The following is a 26,807-nucleotide window of genomic DNA, read 5'->3' on the forward strand; positions in this document are numbered from 1 at the left end:
CCTAAACCCTCTAATGGTGTAAAGATTAGCATGATTGGCAGCTCCTGGCAGGAATTGCATGAACCTCCCATGCAACTCTCCCCTCCCCCACCCCGTCTTTCAGGCAGCATTGGGGATGAGGCATAGGCTGGCCAGCAGGTGCTATGCTGCGGAACTATATCCTGGTCAGTATATCAGTTGTTTGGGAAGGTTCAAATCTCTCCTTTCAGTTGTACTTTGTAAGACTTTCAACAGTGGTAGAAACCTACTTCACTATTTCCAGGTTCCAGGTTTTAGCCCAGGCTAGCCTTGAACTGAGAAGGGCAGCCCAGCCCAGGATGGCCTTGACCTCCTGATCCTCCTTTTCCCACTTCCTAAGAGTTTGTTTTGTTGCTGTTGTTTTATACAGAGTCTCATTTTGTAGACCAGGCTAGCCTTGTGTGGTAGGAGGCAGGAATTGGCCATAGCGGCCCAAGAGAAAGAAACACATGAAACAGCCACGTGGCTGATGAGTATCCGGTTCAGGTAGCTGTGAGAGCTGGCCACCTGGTCTGTTCTCTCCTGTTTGTGAAGACTGGCCATATCTGTCCTGCAGACAACCCCCACAGCCTCATTATGACAATTACTGGCTGCTAGTTTAAAACACCAATCACAATATATGTAACCATATAGAGAGGACAGAGTCAGAAATGTATAAAAGCATACTCTTGTGCTATTGGGAGCTCCCTTGCTTTGGGCTTGATCCTTTAGAGATAGACTGCTTTCTTAACTTACAGCACCTTGGGTGTCTCAGTCTTTGGTTTGATCTCTTATAACACTTGAATGTGTGGTAGTTCCCCTGCCTCAGCCTCCCAAGCCCTGGGTTTACAGGTTTGACCTATCATGCGCAGCTTCTCTTATTATTTATGTATTATTTATTTATGTAAGAGAGGAAGTCACTTTTTGTTTTGAAATGGTGCTTCTTGTAGTCCAGGCTAGCCCAAACTCCCTATATATCTAAGAATGACCTTGGGGCCTTGTCCATGATTGGCAAACCCTCTGCCAACTGAGCCTTAGCCCCGGTCTTTACAGCAAGAATTCTCCACGTGTCTTTGTTCAGTTTAAGGTTTTCAGGAAAAAAAATCTAAAAAACTAGAAAATTGACCTCCAGATAGTCCTGTCTATTGGCTCTGATAGGAGATAGTCCAGTCAGTCGTCTCTGATAGTTTGGTTTTTATGTTTACTCTTAGACTTCAGAAGAAGGTGGAAGCTTCCTTTCCTAAGACGGTTCTGAGCCGAGGAGAGGATAACCGTTACCTGGTCCTGGCTGTCGAGACGGTCCAGACTGAAAGAGGCGATGAGGAAAAGCACCTGGTCATCACTGCGTCACAGGAGCAAGAGCACCAAGAGCTGTGTGTCCTGAGGAATGGCTGGTGATTGACCCTTGACCTTGAGCGCCGATTTGGTGGTCTGGTGGTGGTTTGTTTTGGCTTGCTTTCCAGATCCAGGCTCTCACGTAGCTTAGATTGGAGTTGAAGGGGTTGAAGTTTGCTTCCACCTGCTCACCTCCAGTCCCAACGCCAGGGTATCATCTGAAAAACCATCAAGTATCTTGTGTGGATGAATTATTTCTAAGGAGGTAGAGATAGTTCAAGTGTTAGGGTGCCTGCCACCAAAACTGACAGCCAGAGTTTCATGCCTGGGGCCCACATAGTGGAAGAAGAGGACTGATGGACCTCCCTGCCCAACACATGCGCACAAAATAAATATGTTAGAAAACAACAGAGAGAGAGAGAGAGAGAGAGGGTCGCTGCGGTTAAGAGCACTGGCTGCTCTTCTAGAGGACCCAGGTTCAATTCCTAGCACCCACATGGCAGCTCACGACTGCCTGTAACTCCAGGGATTTAAGACTCTCCTGACCTCCTTGGGCACTGCACACATTTGGTACACATGCAGTCAATCAGGCACCTAAATAAAATGATAATAAAATTGTTTAAGAAATGAGGAAGCTTTTCTGGCTTATTTAAAGTATGGCCTTCACTCCAGCATCTTTTTGTTTTGTTTTGTTTTGTTTTTCGAGACAGGGTTTCTCTGTAACTTTGGAACCTGTCTTGAACCTCACTCTGTAGACCAGGCTGGCCTCGAACTCATAGAGATCCACCTGCCTCTGCCTCCTGAGTGCTGGGATAAAAGGCGTGCACTACCACCGCCCAACTCACTCCAGCATTTTAGTTCTTTTGCGCTCCAAGTGGACAGTTTGATTTAGTTTAGAAAAATGTTTAATTAAAAATTAAAAAATAAATTTTAAAAATTAAATTTAAAATATTTTTAATGAAAAATTGTTATGTGTGTCACTGGTTTGCCCACATGTGTGTATGTTTGTACATCATGTGTGTGTCTGATGCCCATGAAGGCCAGAAGAGAATTTTGGGTCCCCTGGACTTGGAGATTTAGATAGTTGTGAACTGCAGTGTGGGTGCTGGGAACTGAACTAGGGTCCTCTGTGGGGGCAGGTAGTGTTCTTAACCATACTGTCTCTTTTAGTCCCCTTGCTCCCCACTAAAATGACATTTAAGACCCAGAGGTTATAAATATTTATTCTTTTTTTTAAAATATTTATTTATTTATTATGTATACAATATTCTGTCTGTGTGTCTACAGCCAGAAAAGGGCATCATCAGATCTCATTTCAAATGGTTGTGAGCCACCATGTGGTTGCTGGGAATTGAACTCGGACCTTTGGAAGAACAGGCAGTGCTCTTAACCTCTGAGCCATCTCTCCAGCCCATAAATCTTTATTCTTTTTTTTTTTTTTTTTTTTTTTTTTTTGGTTTTTCGAGACAGGGTTTCTCTGTGGCTTTGGAGCCTGTCCTGGAGCTAGCTCTTGTAGACCAGGCTGGTCTCGAACTCACAGAGATCCGCCTGCCTCTGCCTCCCGAGTGCTGGGATTAAAGGCGTGCGCCACCACTGCCCGGCAAATCTTTATTCTTGAGATAAAATACTCAACACTTCTGGATCGGTTTAGCTGTGTTAACCTAAGTTATGCATTTCCGCTTCCCCCTTGCCTTTTTCTCAGGTGTTCAGTACCAGTAGAGCCCGGGGACATCGTTCATTTAGAGGGAGACCGCGTGTGTGAAACCTGGATGATAGACGATGACGTGGGGTATTTTATTCTGTACCCAGACATGCTGATCTCTGGCACAAGTGTCGCCAGTAGTATTCGGTGTCTGAGAAGAGCTGTCCTGAGCGAGACTTTCAGGGTGAGTGACTTCCGTGTCTGCACAGCGCTTTCCTGTGCTCACTAGGCCCACTGGTCGTTCAGTGCTCAGCTGCTGCGCTTTCCAGAGGGCAGTTGGGCTGAGAGCCGTTGAGTCTTTGCCCAGTGTCGCATACGCTGCCCTAGTCACTGCAGTGTTGTGTCTCCGCATACACTGCCCTGGTCACTGCAGTGTTGTGTCTCAGCATACACTGCCCCGGTCACTGCAGTGTTGTGTCTCGGCATACACTGCCCTAGTCACTGCAGTGTTGTGTCTCGGCATACACTGCCCCGGTCACTGCAGTGTTGTGTCTCGGCATACACTGCCCTAGTCACTGCAGTGTTGTGTCTCGGCATACACTGCCCTGGTCACTGCAGTGTTGTGTCTCCGCATACACTGCCCTAGTCACTGCAGTGTTGTGTCTCGGCATACACTGCCCCGGTCACTGCAGTGTTGTGTCTCGGCATACACTGCCCTGGTCACTGCAGTGTTGTGTCTCGGCATACACTGCCCCGGACTGCCCTAGTCACTGCAGTGTTGTGTCTCGGCATACACTGCCCTAGTCACTGCAGTGTTGTGTCTCGGCATACACTGCCCCGGTTACTGCAGTGTTTTGTCTCGGCATACACTGCCCCGGTCACTGAAGTGTCGTGATTCACATCAGGTGTCTGGTCTTTCTAAGTGAATTTTCTTGAGGATTTTATAGCAATGCTTATCTCTGAGGATGCATGGCTATGTCCAACCCTCCCCCCTTTTTTCTTAAGCTCAAGGACAATTTTCTTAGATTTTACAGAACAATTCCCTGGGAGGCAGGCTGTAAATGTCAGCAGCTGCCCAGAAGGAGGGAGAGAGAAAGCCATGTTGTTTGAGCTAGGCCAGCGTGGAGGTCAGCTACATGCTGTACGAGCAGCCACGGATGGGCTAAGGGACTTGAGGAACATGGTGAAGCCCAAAGTGTTCCAGCAGCACGGAGAGAAAGAGATAGGAGAGAAGAGTGTGTGTGTGGGGGTGCACACCTTTAATCCCAGCATTCGGGAGGCAGAGGCAGGCGGATCTCTGAGTCCTGGGGCCAGCCTGGTCTACAGAGCCAGTTCTAGGACAGCCAGGGCTACACAGAGAAACCCTGTCTCAAAAAACAAACAAAAAAAGAAAGAAAAAGAAAAGTTACATTTCTGTGAGTAATTTGGAGAGAGTGGACCCATGAAGCTGCCTGTCTGCTGCTTTGTAAACCTCTGCCTTTAAAGACAAATATATTTGTTAATTCTTTGAGAATTTCATGCAGTGTATTTTGGTCATCTTTACATCTCCCATAACTGTTTTAACCCCCTGCCTTGTGTTCTTTTTCTTTTCTTTTTTTTAAATGACCCACCAAAGCCGGGCGTGGTGGCGCACGCCTTTAATCCCAGCACTCGGGAGGCAGAGGCAGGCGGATCTCTGTGAGTTCGAGACCAGCCTGGTCTACAAGAGCTAGTTCCAGGACAGGCTCCAAAACCACAGAGAAACCCTGTCTCGAAAAACCAAAAAAAAAAAAAAAAAATGACCCACCAAGACCAGTTTATGCTGTCCTGGCCTTATACCCCTGGGTACAAAGTCATCAATAGAACTGGGTCAATCTCATAGGGGTCACACCGCTAAGGAAAACTGACTCTCCCTTACCCCAAAACCATTGACTGTCAATGTCTTCCCGGCTAGGGGAAGGGGCTTTAATCGAGGCCACAGTGAATCCACTGAACTGGGCCACCCCATGGGTAGAAAGAAAGGTTTATTTGGGGCATAGTGCAAACTGTCTTGGAGGATGGCGTGAGGATTGGGTGAGCAACAGAGCAGCTAAAGACTGGGAATTGTCCTAGTTCTAAAGAGACAGGTGTTGGGGCAGGAGGAAGCTTGTACACACAGGAACAGCCTGAAAGAGTGAGGGAGGGGGGCAGTTTGAGCCAGAAGAGCCTGGGAGCTGCCTGGTGACTTCGGTATGTGGTACAGGTGTGTGTTGATAGGGAACTAGACACCCCATTGCTGAATGCAGATAAAGGAGAGTTTCTGAGGAATGCTGATGTTAGGCTTTTATTAATATGTTAGCCACCCTTCTGTTTACCTGGTCAGTGTTCAGCCTGAGCTGAGTCCGGACTGTCACTTAGACATTGGAGTGGCACTACCATTTGGGGTCCCCCTTTGAACCTAGCATGCTTTTATGCCTGAATGCTAACTGGCATGATCTTGTGCACACAACCACAGCTGGTGTGAGTTCATAGGTAGTCTAGAACTCTACGTAGACCAGGCTGGTCCAGTTCTCACAGGCCTATTTGCTCTACCTCTCAAATGTTGGGATTAAAGCCAGGCACCACCTGCACTTCCTTGTATCTGGCTCTTTTTGTTTTCGAGGCTGTTTCACTGTGTTTCCCTGGCTGTCCTGGAACTCACTCTGTAGCCCAGGCTGGCCTCAAACTCACAGAGATCTGCCTGCCTCTGTGTCCTGAGTGCTGGAATTAAAGGCACATCTGGCTATTTATGATGTGGGTTACAAGAATTGAACTCAGGCCAGTAGTTTGTGGGTAAACACTTTTACTAGCTGAACCATCTTGCTCGCCCTGGATAGCTCATGTCTTTTACATACATGAGTTTATGATCCATGCTTTTTTTTAATATTTGGGCCGGTTATTAAGTAGTAGTAGAGTACACTAAAAATATTAAATCTTTGAAAATACTTGGATTTTTTTCATAGTAATTTTTGTTTTTTGTTTTCCCCCAGAATGGAAAATTTGAGTTTCAATAGACTTATACAAGAGTTCAGATAATTCTGAATAGAAGAAAATTAAAGGCACTTAATTTTCTCCAACAGAATAAAATGTTTGTGAGGTGTGGTGGGCACAGTATCACCTCTAGCTCCAAGCCAAGCTAGGCCACTGTGAGACCCAGACTAGACTGCCCACACAGCAAGACTGTCTCAGGGGAGAGGCCCTGAGGAGTAGGTGAGGGGGAAGGAGGGAGTTGTCAGTGAGCTAGCTTGGAGTTCACAACCCCCTGTCCTTGTCTCAGGGGATTCAGTGCCCTCTTCTGACCTCCAGAGGCACCAGATACGAAAGTGGTGCACAGACATACATGCAGACAAAACACGCATACTCATAGGAAAATGAATTAATTAAAACAACAAAAGCCTTTGCTAATGTATTGACCTTTATCTCACTTAGTTGATACTGGCCTCATAGTGTATAATCAGCGTGTTACCGTGTTGTGGCGTGGGATGTGCATATCACCTGTCTTATAGGTCTCTGATCCAGCCACTCGCCAAATGCTGATTGGTACAATTCTTCACGAAGTCTTTCAAAAAGCCATCAGTGAGAGCTTTGCCCCAGAAAAGCTGCAGGAGCTTGCTTTTCAAACTGCCCAAGAAATAAGGCATTTGAAGGAAATGTAAGTAACCGAAAACTGCAGATGTAATCTCGTCCTGTAACAAACTTCTTGCCTAGAGTTCAGGTTTCTGGAAGGAGACCCATCAGTATAAGCATAGCAGAAATTCAGCCATCCTGTTCATGGTATCCTGTAGTGTCTGGGCGGCCACAGGGACTCTCGGGTAACTTTATTGAAATACCCTACGTATGTGTTTAAGGATGGAGTCTGTGCTACACAGATTGCTCAGCCATGCTCAGAAACCGACGTAATGAGCACTGGGTGGGTTTGGAAGCAGCTTTGCCAGTTTAATGATTTGAATAAGTCTCTGTCCTGGAACTCCATCTGTAGACCAGGTTGATCATTTATATTTCTTTTATATTTATGTTTTCTTACACACACCCCCCCCCTTTTTTTTTTGCAGGTATCGCTTAAATCTGAGTCAAGATGAAATAGAACGTGAAGTTGAGGAGTATCTCCCCTCCTTTTCTAAGTGGGCCGAGGACTTCATGTGTAAGGGCCCTCCCGCCGCGTTTCCTCAGATGCAGCTCTCTCTGTAAGAAGTAAATTTTCTTTATTTGGTATTCAGATTTTTTTAGATAGTATTCCCTTATGCTTGTTTACTCAAATTTTTGTTTATTTGTTTATTTTAGTTTCTTGAGACAGGGTTTCTCTGTATAACAATCCTGGCTGTTCTGGAACCTGCTTTTTATTTTATTTTATTTTATTTTATTTATTTATTTATTTTGGTTTTTGGAGACAGGGTTTCTCTGTAGCTTTGGTGCCTGTCCTGGAACTAACTCTTGTAGACCAGGCTGGCCTCGAACTCCCAGAGATCTGCCTGCCTCTGCCTCTGGAACCTGCTTTTTAGACCATGTTGGACTTGAACTCACAGAGATCCAACTGTCTTTGCCTCCCAAGTGCTGAGATTAAAGGAGTGTGCCAGCAGGGCTGGTTTAAAGGTTAAACTTCTATAATTTATCGTTTTATTGTTGTTTTTCACAAATTATTATTTACAGTATTTTTCCATGACCAAAAAAAATCTAATGAGTAGAGAATTTTCCTCTTTTCTTGTTTTGTTTTTTTGTTTGTTTGTTTTTTGGTTTTTTCAAGACGGGGTTTGTCTGTATAGCTTTGGAGCCTGTCCTGGAACTTGCTCTGTAGACTAGGCTGGTCTCGAACTCACAGAGATCCGCCTGACTCTGCCTCCCTGAGTGCTGGGATTAAAGGCGTGCACCACCACTGCCCGGCTGAGAATTGTATTTTCATTCTAATGTGAGTCGATATCATTTAAGAACTTTCATTGTTAAAATAGCTTGAATTTTTTTTTAAAAAAAAGATATTTATTTATGAAGCATACAATGTATTACTGGCAAGGAAGGCACCAGGTCTCATTACAGATGGTTGTGAGCCACCATATGGTTGCTGGGAATTGAACTCGGGACCTCTGGAAGAGCAGCCAGTGCTCTTACCCTCTGAGCCATCTCTCCGCCCCAATAGCTTGAATTTTTGTGTCGCTTTTTATGAACAATTTTTTTCTTTTGCGACATGGTCTCCCTGTATAGTCTTGGCTGGCCTGGAACTCACGCTGTAGACCAAGCTGGCCTTGAAACAACAGATCTACCTGTGCATCTGGAGTGCTGGGATTATCAGCAGGCACCTCCATATAAGGCCTTAAAATGACTTACACCACCGCGATTCTCCAACAGTTGTTACAGCCGCAGGGCTTATGTTGCAGGATTCAGATCAGTCAATCACTTGCTAAAGAACGCCGCAACTTTTCTGTCTTGTGATGCCATAGTACAGTTCAGAAAGCAACAACAAAACCCCCAGCAACCAGAAAAGAAACCCGTGTGGCGGTCATTGCTGCAGGTGTGGAGCGAGCTGAGCTTTAATTAAGCATGCTGTGTTTCTTTTTAGGCCAAGTGAAGCTAACAACAGAAGTTCACCTTGTAACATTGAAGTAACAAAGTCACTGGATATTGAAGAAAGCATCTGGTCCCCTAGGTTCGGATTGAAGGGCAAAATAGACGTTACAGTTGGTGTCAAAATACATCGAGATTGTAAAGCAAAATATAAGATAATGCCACTGGAGCTTAAAACTGGCAAAGAGTCAAATTCTATTGAGCACCGAAGTCAGGTATAAATCTTAAACATTTGTAGGGTTTAGGGTCTTTAAGTATACAGTCTGTTTTCTGTATTCATTCAGTTCAGGTAGTGGTTTTGTTTCCTGTTGCACTTTTTAATTTATAATTGAAATTCAGAGTATTTGGCTTTTTTTTTTTATCAGTATTTACATCCTTAACAGAAATTTTCTTTTTTTTTTTTTAAATATTTTATTATGTATATAATGTTCTGTCTGTATGCCTGCAGGCCAGAAGAGGGCACCAGAACTCACTACAGATGGTTGTGAGCCACCATGTGGTTGCTGGGAATTGAACTCAGGACCTTTGGAAGAGCAGGCAATGCTCTTAACCGCTGAGCCATCTCTCCAGCCCCCAACAGAAATTTTCTTGAGCGAATTAGTGTAAGAGCTGACACTGGGGCTGGGGAGACCGCTCCGCAGTTAAGAGTGCTGGCTGCTTTTGCAGAGGATCCAAGGCTGATTCTCAGCACCCACATGGCTCACGACCTCCCTGTAACTTAAGTTCCAGGAATTCAGCAGCCTTGACTGGCCTCCTCAGCTACATGCATGGTGCACAGACGTACATTTGGGGATTCTGCCACGTACACTGGCTTATTCAAAGCAAGTTTTAATGTAGGGTTTCACTGACCCCACCATGGAACGATGTCTATGTAATATTTACCTGGGACATTACCTGAGAGCCCATTTCTTTCACTGCCAGTCCATCAACTCTTATTTTCAACTTCCATATGATCATTTTTTATTTGCTACAGAGTCTAGTTTTAGGTTTCCTGGAGCTCACCATGTACACCAGGCTGGAACTCATGGAGGTCCTTTTGCTTCTGCCTCCCAAGTGTGGTTAAAAGCATGCATTGCCATGCCTGGCTTGAATTCTTTTGGTTTTGTTTTTGTTTTTTTGAGACAGGGTTTCTCTGTACTTTGGAGCCTGTACTGGAACTCGCTCTTGTAGACCAGGCTGGCCACAAATTCACAGAGATCCTCCTGCCTCTGCCTCCCGAGTGCTGGGATTAAAGGCATGTGCTACCCCACCCAATTATTTTTTAATTCTTTAAAATTTGTTCTTACTTTATATGCATTGGTGTTTTACTTACATGTGTGTCTGTGAGGGAGCCAGATTCCCTGGAACTGGAGTTACAGACAGTTGTGAGCTACCATGTGGTTGCTGGGAATTGAACCTGGGTTCTCTGGAAGAGCAGCCTGTGCTCTGAACGGCTGAGCCATCTCTCCAGCTTCGATTATGTTGGTTTTTATATAACTGAGATGAAATAAGAGTTGTTTGGGACTGGCAAAATGACGCAGTGGGGGAAGCACATGCTGTCGAGCCTGACAACCAGAGTTCAATACCCGGAGCCCAGAGAAGGAGAGTCAGGTGTGTGCATTTGGATACGCAGGCTTCTTTTTAGTGTAGAGATCTCACTCAAGACCTTGTGTGTGCTAGATAGCCCTCTATTGACTTATATCTGCAGTTCGCAGGTTTTTAATAGTAAATTGTGTGTTTGGCCGGGCGGTGGTGGCGCACGCCTTTAATCCCAGCACTTGGGAGGCAGAGGCAGGCGGATCTCTGTGAGTTCGAGACCAGCCTGGTCTACAGAGCTAGTTCCAGGACAGGCTCCACAGCCATAGAGAAACCCTGTCTCGAAAAATCAAAAAAAAAAAAAAGTAAATTGTGTGTTTATGTGTATAGATATATGTCTATATATAGGTACCCTCCAAGGCTGAGAGAGGGTGTTGGATCCCCTGGAGCTGGTGTTATAGGCAATTACAGGCAGTTGAGAGCCTAACTCCGACCAAGAGCGCTATAGGCTCTCAACTGCTGAGCTATTGCTTCAGTCCCTAGCCTGCCATTTCTAAGATACTTTATATGATTTATTTACTTTTATTTGATATGTATGGGTGTTTTGCATATGCCTGTGCACCCTGTGTGTGCCTAATTCCTGTGGACATCTGAAAAGGGTATTAAATCCCCTGGAACTGGAGTTAAAATGTGAGCGGTCATGTAGGTATGTGGATACTTGAAATTTGAACCTAGGTCCTCTGGAAATCTTTTTTTTTTTTTCTCTTTTCTTTTCTTTTCTTTTCTTTTCTCTTTTGGTAGAGAGAAGCCCTGGCTGTCCTGGAGACCAGGCTGACCTTGAACTCACAGAGATCTATCTGTCTCTGCCTCCTAAGTGCTGGGATAAAGATGTGCATCACCACCGCCTGACTGCAGTCTGTACTCTTAGCTGCTCAGTCACCTTCTCCAGCCCTTGCCAATTTATTTTGCCTCCCTGTTGGTTTTTTGAGACAAGTTCTCTAGTTCTGGCTCACCATGTAGACCTAGTACTCCCAGATCCACCTGCCTCTGACTCCCAAGTGCTGGGTTGAAGGCGTGCACCACCACTATAGGCCAAAGACTATTTGTGCTGGAATTAGTGGCTTCCTCTGCAGGACACAGTTAACGTTACTCCTCAGGCAGGTAATGAGGTTCATTTGTTTAAGTCAGGAAACAATGTGACCGTTAACTTGGAAATGGAAAGCATAGTCTGATTAATTTTTTTTTTTTTTTTAAGAATTTTACTATTGGTGTGAGAAAATCTTTTGCTCCCTCCCGTGTTTCCCAGATTTCTAGGCAGGCACTCTGCTGCTGAACCATGCCCCCACCTCCCAGTCCACTGTATTTCTTTTTTTTTTTTTTTTTTTTTTTTTTTTTTTGGTTTTTCGAGACAAAGTTTCTCTGTGGCTTTGGAACCTGTCCTGGGACTAGCTCTTGTAGACCAGGCTGGTCTCGAACTCACAGAGATCCGCCTGCCTCTGCTTCTCAAGTGCTGGGATTAAAGGCGTGCGCCCAGCCTCCACTGTATTTCTTTCCTGTCAGCCTAAAACTGCAAAGCACGAGCTGTGTATTTTGTCAGAATTAAAGGTTTGACACTGAATTTGGTTTGTCACCTTCACCGAGTTGGCTTGTGCTGTTTACACAGCGTGGAATCGCGCAGGTGACTTTTCCATAAGATGTAGGGAGAGAGCAAGTCAGTTTGTCTGTCTTGACAGTCTATCTCACACAGGTGGTCCTGTACACACTGCTAAGCCAAGAAAGACGAGAGGACCCCGAGGCTGGCTGGCTTCTCTACCTCAAGACCGGGCAGATGTACCCTGTGCCCGCCAACCACCTGGACAAAAGAGGTCGGACTGTTCCGTTCCGGCTTTCCCGGCTTTACCTCTCTGGCCCCGTTGCCTCCCTTTTCTGCTACTTGCTAGACTATGCTGTGGGATGTAACTCGTGGTTATCTACTTTATAAATTCACCATTTCTATTTATTATCCGTGGCAGGAGTGTAGGGATAGAGGTTGAAGGACAACTTTGGAGAAGTCTGTTCTCTCTTTCTACCTTTACGTGGGCTGCAGGGCTTGAATTCCCGTCTGCAGGTTTGCACAGCAAGCTCCCTTGCCTGCTTAGCCATCTCAGTGGCCCGTGTTTGCTGTTGTTGTTTGTTTTTGTTTTTAAGAATTTTAGGATGAGCATTGTGCGGTACATACCCTTAATCTTTAATCCCTCGTGCTTGTGGGGAAGGCAGGTCTCCATGAGTTCAAGGCTAGCCTGGTCTACACATCAACTTCCAGGCTAGCCAGGTCTTTACACTGAGACCATATCTCAAAACAAAAATTAAAAACAAAATAAACCCAGTCTAACTCTGTGTGTGTGTGTGTGTGTGTGTGTGTGTGGTGGGGGCTCAGAGTTGGCTCAGAACACACCCAGACACCAAATTCTGAGCATACCCTGGAGGGACACAGTGTGCTGAGTCCTCTGATTGGACAAAGGCAGACATCAGGTGGAAGGTGTTTCTTCGGGAGTGGTTATTAAGGAGAGAAGGGAAAGGGGAAATCTGAGCTAAGGTGAGCTGCTAAGTTGGTGAGTGAACAGGTTAGCCAGTGTAGCCAAGTAATGAATGTTGATTGCTGGACCTTGGTGTTTGATCTCAGGAATGAGTCAGTGGCCAGATAAGAGACCAGACCTCAGGAGCTTTAGGAATGTACTATAATATAAACGGTTTAGCAAGGGCGAGGGAAGGGGAAAGGCAAACCTGTCTGCACTGCTTGGGGCTGCTGGTGAGCCCTTCGCGCAGAGCACTTGCTTGGGATGAGAGGAGGTTGTTTCAGAAATCTTCACGGACAAAGCTCGAAGTGCGTGCCCAGAACATTACGCGACTGGTCAACTTCTATACAGAGTCCAGTGTCCATGTTGCTCTTTACGTGACTGGGGTTAACTGATCCAGAGTCAGGTACCCATGGTACTCTTTATGTGACTGTGGTTAACTGATCCAGAGTCAGGTGCCCGTGTTGCTCTTTACATGGCTGTGGTTAACTGACCCAGAGTCAGGTGCCCGTGTTACTCTTTATGTGACTGTGGTTAACTGATCCAGAGTCAGGTGCCCATGGTACTTTTTATGTGACTGTGGTTAACTGACCCAGAGTCAGGTGCCCATGGTACTTTTTCGAGACAGGGTTTCTCTGGTTTTGGAGCCTGTCCTGGAACTAGCTCTTGTACACCAGGCTGGTCTCGAACTCACAGAGATCAGCCTGCCTCTGCCTCCCAAGTGCTGGGATTAAAGGCGTGTGCCACTACCGCCCGGCCCCATGGTACTCTTTATGTGACTGTGGTTAACTGACCCAGAGTCAGGTGCCCGTGTTACTCTTTATGTGACTGTAGTTAACTGATCCAGAGTCAGGTGCCCATGGTACTCTTTATGTGACTGTGGTTAACTGACCCAGAGTCAGGTGCCCGTATTACTCTTTATGTGACTGTGGTTAACTGACCCAGAGTCAGGTGCCCGTGTTGCTCTGTATTTTTGTTTTGTTTTTAAACCGGAAGCTTACTGGTAGGAACCTTGCTCCATTCTGAAAAGCTGCCTTTACCTGTCCCCAGAACTGCTGAAGCTCAGGGACCAGCTGGCATTCTCTCTGCTGCACCGTGTGAGCCGAGCTGCTTCCGGGGAGGAGGCACGGCTTTCTCCCTTGCCACAAATAATCGAGGAAGAGAAAACTTGTAAATATTGTTCACAGATGGGCAACTGTGCTCTTTATAGCAGGTAAACATGCTGGCGTGCGTGCGTGCGTGTTTGTGTACGTTTTAAGACAGGCTCATGTATCCCAGGCTGAAGATGACCTTGAACTTTTGGGGGGTAGGGTCAGCTAGAGAACTCACTATGTAGACCATGCCTGGCAACCCTGAACTTGTGGTCTTCCTCCGTCTCTCAAGTGCTGGGGTTATAGATATGCATTGCTTTAATGAATAGTATAGGTGTTTGGCTTTTAAGCATTCAATTCAATTTTCATTCGTTTTTATTTGTTTCTTATTTATTTGTGCATATGACTGTGTGCATGAGCTCCTGTGATCCCAGCATTCTGGGACAGAAATGAGAGGGTTGCTGAGCATACCAGCAAAGTCTTTGGAGAGATATGCAGGTCACCTAGGGCCACACGCTGAGACCGTCTCAAAAATACCCAGCCTACCTTTGCCTGTAACTGCAGCTCTAGGGAATCCAGTGCCCTCGTTCAGTCTCCAGAAAAAAATGCACAGCTGTGGCAAGTTCATGCGCATAAATTAATAAAAAAGCAAGGTAGCGGATACCTTTATCCCAGAGTGCTGGAGGCAGAGACAGGCATGTCTGTGAGTTCCTCAGGACTGTAGTGGGACCCTGTTTGTTTGTTTGTTTGTTTGTTTGTTAAAGAAATGTTAGCCTGTGGTATAAGCCTATTTCTTGGAAATGTAATGTTTTGTTCGCAGAATAGTGTGTACTGTCATATAATGTGTTTGATGTTATATAAAATGTTTTTAAATATTTTTTAAATATTTATTTATTTATTATATATACAATATTCTGTCTGTATGTATGCCTACAGGCCAGAAGAGGGGACCGTACCCCATTACAGATGGTTGTGAGCCACCATGTGGTTGCTGGGAATTGAACTCGGGACCTTTGGAAGAGCAAGCAATGCTCTTAACCTCTGAGCCATCTCTCCAGCCCGAATGTTTTTAATTATTAAGCAAAAAATTGGGGTCTCTAATAGATCTTCGTTTCTTTGGGTGAATCTCCTAATGTTGCAGAACTGAGCTTACAGATACTGTGCAAAATGCCAAAATTTATTTTCAGTGAGCGTGAACACCAGGTACACCACACTGAGTTATCAGGGTGTAGTGAGCGGAGGGAGGGTCAGGCAGTATGAGTTTTCCAATGTATTTCATCTTCATCTTGTTAAAAAAAAAAAAAAAAGCACATGGCTCATAGAATCTTTTAAGGAAAACTAGAAGGAGTTAGGACAGTCATTGTGGTGGTGGTGGGGGGGGCAGGGTGTGTGCACAGTTTAGGAAAACCTCTTTTTGTAGCCTTCCAGGGAAATGTGTGCTCAGCTCTGATTGGGACTTTGTATTTAGAGCAGTTGAAGAACAGGTGGACGACACTTCCGTCCCAGAGGGCATGCTGTCCAAAATCCAAGAAGAAACACGGCACCTGAAGCCAACACACTTGAAGTATTTCAGTCTGTGGTGTCTCATGTTAACCTTGGAGTCACAATCTAAAGACCATAGGAAGAGTCACCAAAGCATTTGGTTAATGCCTGCTTCCAAAATGTAAGTGTCTGCTGGATCCGTAGTGGTAGGTGGCATACTGAAGCCTTTGGAATGCGTGTCAATCAACGTTGTGTGGTGTGTCCAGGTCACGGTTCCCTGAGGACTCATTTGCTAAAGTCTTGTATTGCAGGTATGAGGACCTGAGTTTTAATCCCCTGCATGCAAGTCAGAACTAATCTCAGTATACAGGGGAGGCTGGGACAGGTAGACCCCAGAGGTTCACGGCCGGCCAGCATCACCTCATTGTCTAGCTCCAGGCCAGTGAGAGACTATATGAGAAATCCAGAGGGACGGTTCCCGGAGAAACACCCAGGGCAATCGCTGGCCCCCTGATAAACATGAGTGCAAGCATCTGCACAGACGTGCACCTGATCATACTCATACACACAGTTTTTAAAAAGTGTTATTGAAAGTTCATCTAGTCATGACCTTGTCATGGGTGACGTAAAATCATGTTAAAAAGAACCAATAGGAGGTTATTAACTTTTTAGTTCTTTATAGTAGATTCTAGAAAATTTTTTTTGAAGGACAGATGTGTTAGCATTGATTTCCAGGGGCCATAGGCCAGCAAGACTGCGAAGGGAGTAAAGGTGCTAGCTAACAGCTAACCTTGATGATCTGGGTTTAGTCCCTGCTATCCAAACTGTGGAAGGGAAGAACTGCCTTCTGGGAGTTGTCCCCTGACCTTCACAGGAACAGCTCGGCCCACGTATGCACACACAATAATAATCAGTAATTTTGAAAATTTTCATGGGCTATATAAACAAAAAGAAAACAACATATATACAATGTCAGTGCACACGTCCCTCGTTGTTTTGTAGGGAGGAGGGTGGCAACTGCATCGGAAGCCTGGTCCGGACCGAGCCTGTGAAGAGAGTCTGTGACGGGCAGTACCTGCATAGCTTCCAGCGGAAACATGGTGCCATGCCGGCCACCAATCTGATGGCCGGCGACAGGATTATCTTAAGTGGAGAGGAGAGAAAACTGTTCGCCCTGTCTAAAGGCTATGTGAAGCAGATCGACAAGGTAGCAGTCACCTGCTTGCTGGACAGGTAATAACATGCTTCTTTGGGCAGCAGCTCTGTCAGTGTGGAACTAGAGGTCATGCATCCGTCTGTTTATGACGCAGTGTAGATGTAACCCAGCGGCCGAGCGCTCGCCAACACACTCCAGGCCTTAGATTCCATCTCCCGTGCCGTGAAAGTTAAGTAGCTGGATGAAATACAGCCATCACCACATTTTCATAACCCCAGAGAGACTTGTGTCCCCATTTCCCTTCCCTCCCTAGCCAGGGTCAGCTATGAAAATATTTTTCCCTTTTCTTTGGAGATATGCTCTTGGTATATAGTCTAGATTAGCCTAGAATTCACTATGTAGCCCATGCTGCCCAGTAACTGTCAATCTTTCTATCTTAGTCTCCAGAGTACTGGGATGTTAAAAACTCTTTATTCCCAGCTCTGCTCACCGGTTGTTAGTCTATTGACATCATCAGTTAAGACAATGGAGGCTGGCGAGACGGTTGAGGGGATACTTGCTACATCAGTCTAACCTTATTCCAGGAACCCACAGAAAGGCAGAAGGGGCTGGGCCGTAGTGGCATACACCCTTAATCCTAGCACTCAGGAGGCAGAGGCAGGTGGATGGATCTCTGTGAATTCAAGGCCAGCCTGGTCTACAAAGCAAGTTCCAGGACAGCCCCAGGACTGTTTCACAGAGAAACCCTGTCTCAAAAAACCAAAAAGAAAAAGGTAGAAGGGAGCGAGCTACCCCACAAACACAGGCTGTGGCATATCCGCCCCACACTTCACACACGCGCATACACAGTAGTAATCTCCGTGATCTCCATGCCCCACTCAGCCTTTTTAGGAAAGCTAATTCCTCCATCTCCATGTTAGCCGACAGCAGGAAGAGCATCTGTGAGACTGGACACGCTACAGAAAGGCATGATGGTGGGGTGCAGTGCGATATGGGGGCCTTACGGGTGTGTGGGCAGTTCTGATACGTAAGCTATAAGGAAGGAAGTGATTAGAGAGGCCTTGGTATACATGGTCTGTGTGTAAAAATCGATGCTTATTTTATGTGTATATATGTGTGTGTGTGGGCTTGCATGTGTGGTCCAGGTTGACCTGGTGTGTGTGTGTGTGTGTGTGTGTGTGTGTGTGTGTGTGTATGTAGCTGACGTGACCTTGAACCCTGCTGCCCCTGCCTCAGCCTCTCAAGTGCTGGGATTGCAGGCATACACCCCACCCTCGGCCCTTTTACACTTTTAACCGGTAGCGGTTTGTGCCTTACACAGCCTGTGTGTGAAATGAACACATCCGTGTGTATTTGTTTCGCTTTAGGAACTTGTCGACACTCCCAGACACCACCTTGTTCAGATTAGACCGGGAAGAAAAGAATTGTGATATAGATACCCCATTAGGAAACCTCTCTAAATTGATGGAAAACACTGATACCAGGTTGGTAATGATGGAGGAGCCGGAGTCCCTTTCCGCTTTTCTAAACATACTAATAAAAGTACTTTTGCTTTCCTTTGCAGCAAGAGACTTCGAGAATTAATCATTGACTTCAAGGAGCCTCAGTTTATACCCTACCTCAGCTCCGTTCTTTCACATGATGCAAAGGATACCGTGGCCAACATTCTCAAGGGTATGCCATAGCCAGCACTGTGACTTGATTTTCTTTCTTTTTTTTTTTTTTTAAAGATTTATTTATTTATTATGTATACAGCATTCTGCCTTGATGTATGCCCGCACGCCAGAGGAGGGAGCCAGATCTCAGTACAGATGGTTGTGAACCACCATGTGGTTGCTGGGAATTGAACTCAGGACCTCTGGAAGAGCAACCAGTGCTCTTAACCTCTGAGCCATCTCTCCAGCCCCCATGACTTGATTTTCTTGTGTCCGGTTGCCTAGCAGTCGATTAGACTCGCACTTATAAGGGCTTAGTGCCTCACCAGCCTGATGAGCTGCGCTTGATCCCTGAAGCCCATTTGAAACTGAAGATGCAGTGGCTTTCATATGTACTCCAGCACTTCTAGGGCAAGACGGGAGGGTGGAAGCAGGAGGCTCGCCATGAAGTTCTCGGGCCAGCCAGCTCACCTTGAGTGCTGCATGGCAGAAGTAAGGGAAACCCTGCCTCAAAGTGGTGAAAGGAAGCCATACGGTGGTGGTGCACACCTTTAATCCCAGCGCTTGGCGGGGAGAGGCAGGCGGATCTGTGAGTTGGAGGCCAGCCTGGTCTACAAAGCAAGTTCCAGGACAGCCAAAGCTACACAGAGAAAGTCTGTCTCAAAACACGAAACCAAACAAAAGTGGTGTAAGGAAAGTACCAACTCCTGAAAACTGTCGCCTGACCCCCACACATGCACTAGCACACTCGTTCCTTCAGGCACATCATACACACAGTCTTACAAAGGTGGATACAGACTCTTTGATGACGCCGTGCGATAAAGTGCTTGTCACACAGTGTGAGGACTGGAGTTCAGATCCCCATCCCCCACATAAGTGCTGGCTGGGCATGACAGTCGGCCAGATCAGGGCATCTCTGGAGCAAGCTGGGTAGCCATCCTGGCCCATAATGGTGAGTTTGGGGTTTAACTGAGAGATCCTGCCTTACCTGCTTCAATGAATAAGGTAGAACATGACTGAGGAAGATCCCAGTATCAACCTTGGGCCTTTGCATGCATGCACACACCAATGCACTTGTGCACATTTGAAAAATGCATGCATATACATATGCATACTTAATACACATACACACTATAACAAAGCAAGGCGTAGTGGCCCACATCTATAATCTCAGTACCTAGCAAGTAGAAACAGCTGGGTTCCTGAGTTCTTGGCCAACTGTAACTACAAAATAGACCTTGTCTTAAAAAGCAAATCACTGAGCCTGGCAGTGTTGGTGCATCCTTTAATCCCAGGCAGAGGCAGGAGAATCTCTTAAGTTTGAGGCCAGCCTAGTCTATAAAGCTAGTTCCTGGACAGCAAAGGCTACAAAGAGAAACCCTGTGAGTTCGAGGCCGGCCTGGTCTACAGAGTGAGTTTCAGGACAGTCAAAGATACAGGGAGAAACCCTGTCTCGCAAAGAGTGCATTTTAGAGACAGACTGTTCCACACAATCTACATAGCAAGAGCCTGTATCAAAACAAAAGTTCGCTTGGTGGTGGTGGAGCATGCCAGAGCTACACAAAGAGAAACTATCTTGGGGGGGAGAGTTCATTGAAATTAAATATTCTTGTTTTTGTTCTGTTAAATTGAAATACAGGTTTGAATAAGCCTCAGAGGCAAGCAATGAAGAAAGTACTTCTTTCAAAAGACTACACGCTCATCGTGGGGATGCCGGGGACAGGAAAGACAACTACAATATGTGCTCTTGTAAGCTCCGAAACTAACCTCTTAGATTGGATCCTTCCTTCCGAGTAGGCGATGCTTGATAACACGACCACTGGGTGTTCTGCCAGATGTGGTGGCTCAGACCTTTAGTTCCATCACTTGGAGGCAGAGACAGGTGGATGGAGATATGTAAGTTCGAGTCCAGCCTAGTTCACATAGAGAGTTCTAGGCCAGCGAAGGGTACATGGACCCTCTCTCATCAAAACAAAATAATTATAAATTAACTTGGCATGGTGGTACAGGCCTGTACCCACACCACTGTGTGTGTGTGGGGGTCTTTGGTTAGATAGAGGATCACTGTAAGAGTGGCATGATTAATAGCATAATAAAAATGCCATGGGCTGACAAGATGGCTCAGCAAACAAATGCTGCTACTGAGCCTGGGGACCTGAATTCAGTTCCGAGGTCGAGAAATGACTTCTGCAGGGTGCCCTCTGGCCTTCGCTTGTGTGCCACGGCATGCACAGAAATAAGTAAATAAGATGTGATATAAAATTAGTGCTGTATAATTTTTATAGGTCATTTTGGTTTTATACTTCTTTAGGAAAGTTATTTAATCCGTCTCGGATTCTGATCTCACTAACTTTGTGTCTGTCTGAAAACTCTTAAGTTACCTGGGTTCAGAGGGATGTTTTCCTGCCTCTCGTCTCTAGGTGAGGATCCTCTCGGCCTGCGGCTTCAGCGTTCTGCTGACCAGCTACACGCACTCTGCTGTTGACAACATTCTCTTGAAGTTAGCCAAGTTTAAAATCGGCTTTTTGCGTTTGGGTCAGTCTCATAAGGTCCATCCTGATATCCAGAAGTTTACCGAGGAGGAGATTTGCAGATCAAGGTCCATTAAGTCCTTAGCCCTTCTTGAAGAGCTCTATAACAGCCACGTAAGTCTGATTCCCTTGTGTGTGCTCGGGCACGTAGACATCACAGGAGAACCTCTGCGGTTTCTCAGGTGCTGTCCTCCTCCTTGTTGTTGTTGTTGAGACAAGATTTCTTTGTCCTAGAGGTTGCCAAATAGTCTAGGCTGGCCATGGAGCTCAGGGATCCACCTGTCTCCACAAAGCTTTTGTTTCCCTCCCTCCGTCCCTCCGTCCGTCCCTCCCTCCCTCCCTCCCTCCCTCCCTCCCTCCCTCCCCCTCCCTCTCCCCCCTCCCCCCCTCCCTCCCTCCCTCTCTTTGAGATGGTCTCCTAGACCAGGCTCACCTGCCCTTGAACTCCTGATCCTCCTCCTTCAGCCTCCCAAGTGCTGGGATTATAGGCCTGCGCCTCCATGCCTGGCTTGCTGTTGAGTTTGGGGACTCTTTATGCACATGTTAGGTGCTGGTCCTCTTTTTGCACACAGGGTTTCCTGATCTTCCTCTGTGTAAGTTGCCTTCTTGTCCTCTTGCAGAATAAAAGAGTTAGTAACGTGCCAGGTATAATGGTGTGGGCTTGCATCTCAGCTACTCTGGAGGCTCACGCCAGAGGTCCCCTCAAGCCCAGCATTTTAAGGCCGGGCGGGGGGGATCCTGGACTACATTGCAAGAGTCTGTCTTGAAAAACAAGCTGTACGCCGGGCGGTGGTGGCGCACGCCTTTAATCCCAGCACTCGGGAGGCAGAGGCAGGCGGATCTCTGTGAGTTCGAGACCAGCCTGGTCTACAAGAGCTAGTTCCAGGACAGGCTCCAAAAAACCACAGAGAAACCCTGTCTCGAAAAACCAAAAAAAAAAAAAAAAAAAAAAGAAAAACAAGCTGTACATGTTTTGGAATTAAATAATATTAAGGAATTCTTGCTGTTGGAGGGGGATGGTTTTTGATCTTTTAATTTAATTTAAAAAATGGGAGAGCCCAAGTACCTTCTTTGACATACTAACAGGCTTGTTTCCTCTGCTTGTGCTTAGCTAATAGTTGCAACGACCTGTATGGGAATAAACCATCCAATATTCTCACGGAAAACCTTTGATTTCTGTATTGTGGATGAAGCATCTCAAATTAGTCAGCCCGTTTGCCTGGGTCCCCTTTTCTTCTCTCGGAGATTTGTGTTGGTGGGAGACCATCAGCAGCTTCCTCCCCTGGTTTTAAACCGGGAAGCAAGGTAGGTAGGTGCTCTTGGCTTCCTACTGCTATATCAAACACTGATCAAAGCCCTCTTAGGGGAGGGCAGATTTTATTTGACTTACAGATTACAGTCCTTCCTTGAGGGAAGCCAAGTCAGGAACTGAAGCAGAGGCCATCAAGGAACACTGCTGATTGGCTTGTTCCCAGGCTCACACTCAGCTGCCTTGTTTATGCCACCCAGGGCCCCTTCCCAACCCTCACCCTCACCCCAACCAGTGATGGTACAGTGGGCTGAGCCCTCCTGCTCCCACATCAGTTAGCAATCATGAAAATGCCACCAGACATTCCTGCATGCCAGTTTGATGGAGACAATTCTTCCATCGAGGCTCCCTCTTCCAGTTTGTTTAACAACAGTGGGGACAGCTGACATTTTTATTAGTGTTATTTTATTTTTGAGATAGGATCTCACTATGTATCCCTGGCTGGCCTTAGACTCTGAAATCTGCCTGCATCTGCCTCCCAAGTGCTGGGACTAACGATGTACACCCTTACACAGACTGAGAGCTGAGATGGCCGACCACTCAGTGTTGACGTTTTAACTGTAGGAGCCGGGGTGTAGCTCAGTTCTCAGACTGTTTGCCATGCACGAAGCCTTGGGATCCATCCCCAGCAGTGCGCAAATCTGGCGCGGTGCATGCTGTAATTCCAGCACTGGAGAGATAGAGGCAGGCGGATTAGAAATTCAAGGTGATCCTCTGCTGCCGCCAAGTTTTGGGGTCCACCTGGGATACTTGACCCCCATCTTAATATAAAAAAGCAAGTTTTAGTGTTAAGCGGGATTTTTGGGAACCAGTGAGGTGGCTCAGTAGGAAAAGTACTTTTATAGGCCTGAGGAGCCAAGCTCGATCCCTGGGGTCTCAGTAAAGGTGGAAGGAGAGAGCCTCCGACCTCCACAGGAACCCTTCATTGGGGTGCAAAGCACACACATATACACAGCAGTAGGTAAAGTTAAAGAACTAATGGGGTTCTTTTGAAGGGACGCTGTGATGTGCTTACGAGCCTGACCGTGGTTTGTTGGCAGAGCCCTGGGCATGAGCGAGAGCTTGTTCAAGAGGCTGGAGCAGAACAAGAGCGCCGTCGTGCAGCTGACAGTGCAGTACAGAATGAACAGGTGTGTGCGGCCACCCCAGCCCCGAGCACTCGGCGTGGTTATTTTCATCTCCGTCCAAGCTGAGGCTGTGTTTTGCTCTTCTTCCAGTAAGATTATGTCCTTAAGCAATAAGCTCACGTACGAAGGGAAGCTGGAGTGTGGGTCGGACCGAGTGGCCAACTCCGTGTTAGCCCTGCCCAACTTCAAGGACGTCAAGCTGAGCCTGGAGTTCTGTGCCGCTTATTCTGATAGCCCCTGGCTGGCTGGAGTGTTTGAGCCAAGCAATCCTGTTTGTTTTCTTAATACAGATAAGGTAAAATAAGACTGTGAGTTCGAGACCAGCCTGGTCTACAGAGCTAGTTCCAGGACAGGCTCCAAAACCACAGAGAAACCCTGTCTCGAAAAAAACCCAAAAAAAAAAAAAAAAAAAAGAATGAAGAATTGTCTCAGTAGTTTTTATATTTTTCCTAATATTTTAAATTTCTCAGTTACCTGTTTAAGCTGATTACTTAAAACCAAATTTAGTCCATAATACTTTCACATCTCAACACAGCATCATGATCTTGTCTATCATTCCTGGTTTTATGTTTTTTTTTTTTTTTCCCCGAGACAGGATTTCTCTATGTAGCCCAGGCTGTCCTGGAATTCATTCTACAGACCAGGCTAGTCTTGAACTCAGAGATCTGTCTGTCTCTGCCTTCTACGTGCTGGGACCAAAGGCGTGTGCCTCCACTGCCCCATAGGTTCTTTCTTTTTAAGACAGTATTTTGTATGTAGCCCAGTCTGGCCTCAAATTTGGAATAATCCTCCTGCCCCAACCTCTTGAATGCTAGGAATTTTCTTTTGTGCTCAGGATTGAACCCAGGCCTCTCCTGTATAGTAGACAAGCATTCCCACTGAGAACATGTCACACTGCACACTCTAGAAGGAAAGGCTGCCGGCCTGCTGACATACCTGTAATCCCAGCGCTTGGGGTGTGGAGTTAGGAGGATCAAAAGGTCAAGACCATTCTGGGCAGTGTAGTTTGAGGCCAGCCTGGTTTGCCTGAGACAAACAAACAAAGAAACCCCGCATTTGTGGTACACACATGCACTCACAGTTTATTTTCAGTCAAGCATGTGCGTGTGTTACACACATGTCTGATGAAGGCTATATGAGGATGGCGTGAGGAGATACCACTTGGAGCCTGGGATGCTTTTCTGCTGTATGATTTTACTAAAAGGCAGCAAGATAGCGCCAGTGTCAGAGCATCTGTGCATAACCACAGTAGTTGGGAGGGCTCTTGCCAGTTCCTGTCTTTCCTGCCTTTGGTGCCTACGAAACAAACAGCGGTGAGGAGAGTGGGAGCCAGCCTGAGCTGCCACGAGCCATTATGAGTCGGTTTCCTGTGCTCTTCTGAAGATGAGTTGCCCGTGGTGCACGTGTGTGTCTGTGGATTGTGTAGGGCCGTTTTCAATTCACCCTCAACCCCAGCAGTCAGGTCCCTGTAGCCCCCTGGGTCCTTGCAGCTTAAACCTGACCGGTTGCATCATTGTCTCAAATTTCCCTGCTTAGGTCCCAGCTCCAGAACAAACTGAAAATGGTGGCGTGAGCAACATCACAGAAGCCAGGCTCATCGTCTTTCTAACCTCAGTTTTTATTAAGGTAAAGCATAGTTTTCAAGGCTAGTCAATATCCGTACGGAGCGATTCAAGATCGACTATTTTATTAAATATTGCTAGACTCTAAGAAACAAGATCTGGTGTTATGCTTGTTTATTAAGATGAGGGGGGTCAGGGCAGGAGAGATGGCTCAGTAGTTAAGGGCTGATGCTCTTAGCATCCGTGTTGGGCACTAAACAACCACTTCTAACTCCAGCTCCAGGGATCCAAAGCCCAACCCTTAAAAACAAACAAATATAAAATATAAAGAGACTGTTGTTTAGAAAACTTAAGAATTTTTTTTGTTGTATTTTGTGGCAGGGTTTCTCTGTACATAGCTCTGGTTGTCCTAGAATTCACTCTAGTCCAGGCTGGCCTCGAAGTCAGAGATCCATATTCCTCTTTCTCCGGAGTGCTGGGGTTAAGGGCGCACACCACCCGACCCAGTGAAGTTCATTCTTTTTATGGTGGCAACTGGAGTGTCTGTTTAGTTTCGTCGTGTAGGGTCTTGAGTATAGGTCATTAGAAATTTGGGTGTGAGCCAGTCCTTTAATCCCAGCACTTGGGAGGCAGAGGCAGGCGGATCTCTGTGAGTTCGAGGCCAGCCTGGTCTACAAGAGCTAGGTCCAGGACAGCGTCCAAAGCTAGAGAAACCCTGAAACCCTGTCTTGAAAAACAAAAAGCAAAAAAAGAAACTTGACTGTGAACGGGATAGCAGAAGATCGAGGGACTAGGGAGAGAACACAGTAAATAAAAGTGCTTTGCTCTGCCAGCTTGAGGACCTGAGTTCAGATCCCAGCACCTGTATAAACGTCAGTCGTGCCTGTCCTGTATATCAGGTGGAGACGGAGAAACCTGGTTATCTAGACTTGCCAGATTGGTGAGCTTGGATGTAAGTGAGAAACCCTGCCTCATTGTGTAAGATGGAGATCAAGGAAGATACCCGACACCGACCTCTGGCCTCCGCATCCACAGGCAGCCCCCTCACACACAGGCACCCAAACATATGCAAGCCACATCCGTGTGCAAAAGATGAAAATTTAGGCCGGGCGGTGGTGGCGCACGCCTTTAATCCCAGCACTTGGGAGGCAGAGGCAGGCGGATCTCTGTGAGTTCGAGACCAGCCTGGTCTACAAGAGCTAGTTCCAGGACAGGCTCCAAAACCACAGAGAAACCCTGTCTCGAAAAACAAAACAAAACAAAACAAAAAAAAACAAACAAAAAAAAAGATGAAAATTTAAAATGTTGAGGCAAAAAATTAAATATTTAGCCGGGCGGTGGTGGCGCACGCCTTTAATCCCAGCACTCGGGAGGCAGAGGCAGGCGGATCTCTGTGAGTTTGAGACCAGCCTGATCTACAAGAGCTAGTTCCAGGACAGGCTCCAAAACCACAGAGAAACCCTGTCTCGAAAAAAAACAAAACAAACAAAAAAAATTAAGTATTTAGCAATAAATTCAGTAATGCTTAATGAGCTTAGAAATGAGGATGTTTTGTTGAAATCGTGTTTGTTTTCCTCGCAGGCTGGCTGCAGCCCTTCCAGTATTGGCATCATTGCACCGTACAGGCAGCAGCTAAGGGTAATCAATGACTTGCTGGCGCGCTCTTCTGTCGGGGCGGTCGAAGTTAACACAGTCGACAAATACCAAGGCAGGGACAAGAGTCTCATCCTGGTGTCCTTCGTTAGGAGTAATAAGGACGGAACTGTGAGTTGACTGTTTGCTAATTCATCTGCGCTCTTTCTGCCTCCCTCTCTGCCATTTATGTTTGTGTACCAGTGTGTGTGCCTGGTGCCCCTGGAGGCCAGAAGATGATGTCAGATCCTCTGGAACTGCAGTTAGGGATGGTTGCGAGATACGTTGTGTGTGCTGGGAATTCCAGTGCCCTAATGCACTGAGCCATCTCTCCAGCCTCCCCTCTTTCTCTCTCTTTTTTTTTTTTTTTCATTTTAAACAAGAAATTTATTTAAACAACAAGACGCTTGACTTGAAGGGAAAACTATCTAGGATCATTTTGTTCAAGAGTAATTTATCCCTAAAGACAGATTGCCCTACATGTAACAGCTATGTACAAAAAAGTTATAAAATTGTCCTTGGTTTTACAATGATAAATGAAAAACATTAAAATTCTCCAATTGAACAAGGTGTGCAAGGATTTTGTGGTTGGGTTCTTTTGTTAAAACATTGAGAGCAAAGTAACTTACTGGAATATAAAGATAAGAGCTGAATGAGCATGCCGCTAA

At 46.2% G+C, this 26,807-nt stretch overlaps 1 protein-coding gene across 1 annotated transcript in view; it reads left to right on the forward strand.

Moving 5' to 3' along the window:
• Nucleotides 1-26,807, forward strand: part of Dna2 (DNA replication helicase/nuclease 2) — a 34,300-nt gene that overhangs the window by 1,223 nt on the left and 6,270 nt on the right. The window contains exons 2-19 of the mRNA XM_057794332.1: nt 1,209-1,391; nt 3,035-3,218; nt 6,478-6,623; nt 7,024-7,155; nt 8,520-8,739; nt 11,787-11,904; nt 13,645-13,807; nt 15,154-15,348; nt 16,170-16,400; nt 17,691-17,807; nt 17,888-17,997; nt 19,618-19,727; nt 20,399-20,623; nt 21,621-21,814; nt 22,859-22,948; nt 23,036-23,240; nt 24,482-24,571; nt 26,089-26,271. Coding sequence (XP_057650315.1) covers nt 1,209-1,391; nt 3,035-3,218; nt 6,478-6,623; nt 7,024-7,155; nt 8,520-8,739; nt 11,787-11,904; nt 13,645-13,807; nt 15,154-15,348; nt 16,170-16,400; nt 17,691-17,807; nt 17,888-17,997; nt 19,618-19,727; nt 20,399-20,623; nt 21,621-21,814; nt 22,859-22,948; nt 23,036-23,240; nt 24,482-24,571; nt 26,089-26,271 — 2,896 coding nt within the window. The remainder of the gene's footprint in view (nt 1-1,208; nt 1,392-3,034; nt 3,219-6,477; nt 6,624-7,023; nt 7,156-8,519; nt 8,740-11,786; nt 11,905-13,644; nt 13,808-15,153; nt 15,349-16,169; nt 16,401-17,690; nt 17,808-17,887; nt 17,998-19,617; nt 19,728-20,398; nt 20,624-21,620; nt 21,815-22,858; nt 22,949-23,035; nt 23,241-24,481; nt 24,572-26,088; nt 26,272-26,807) is intronic.

Source organism: Chionomys nivalis, chromosome 19 (assembly GCF_950005125.1).
Source record: "Chionomys nivalis chromosome 19, mChiNiv1.1, whole genome shotgun sequence".
NCBI lineage: Eukaryota > Metazoa > Chordata > Mammalia > Rodentia > Cricetidae > Chionomys > Chionomys nivalis.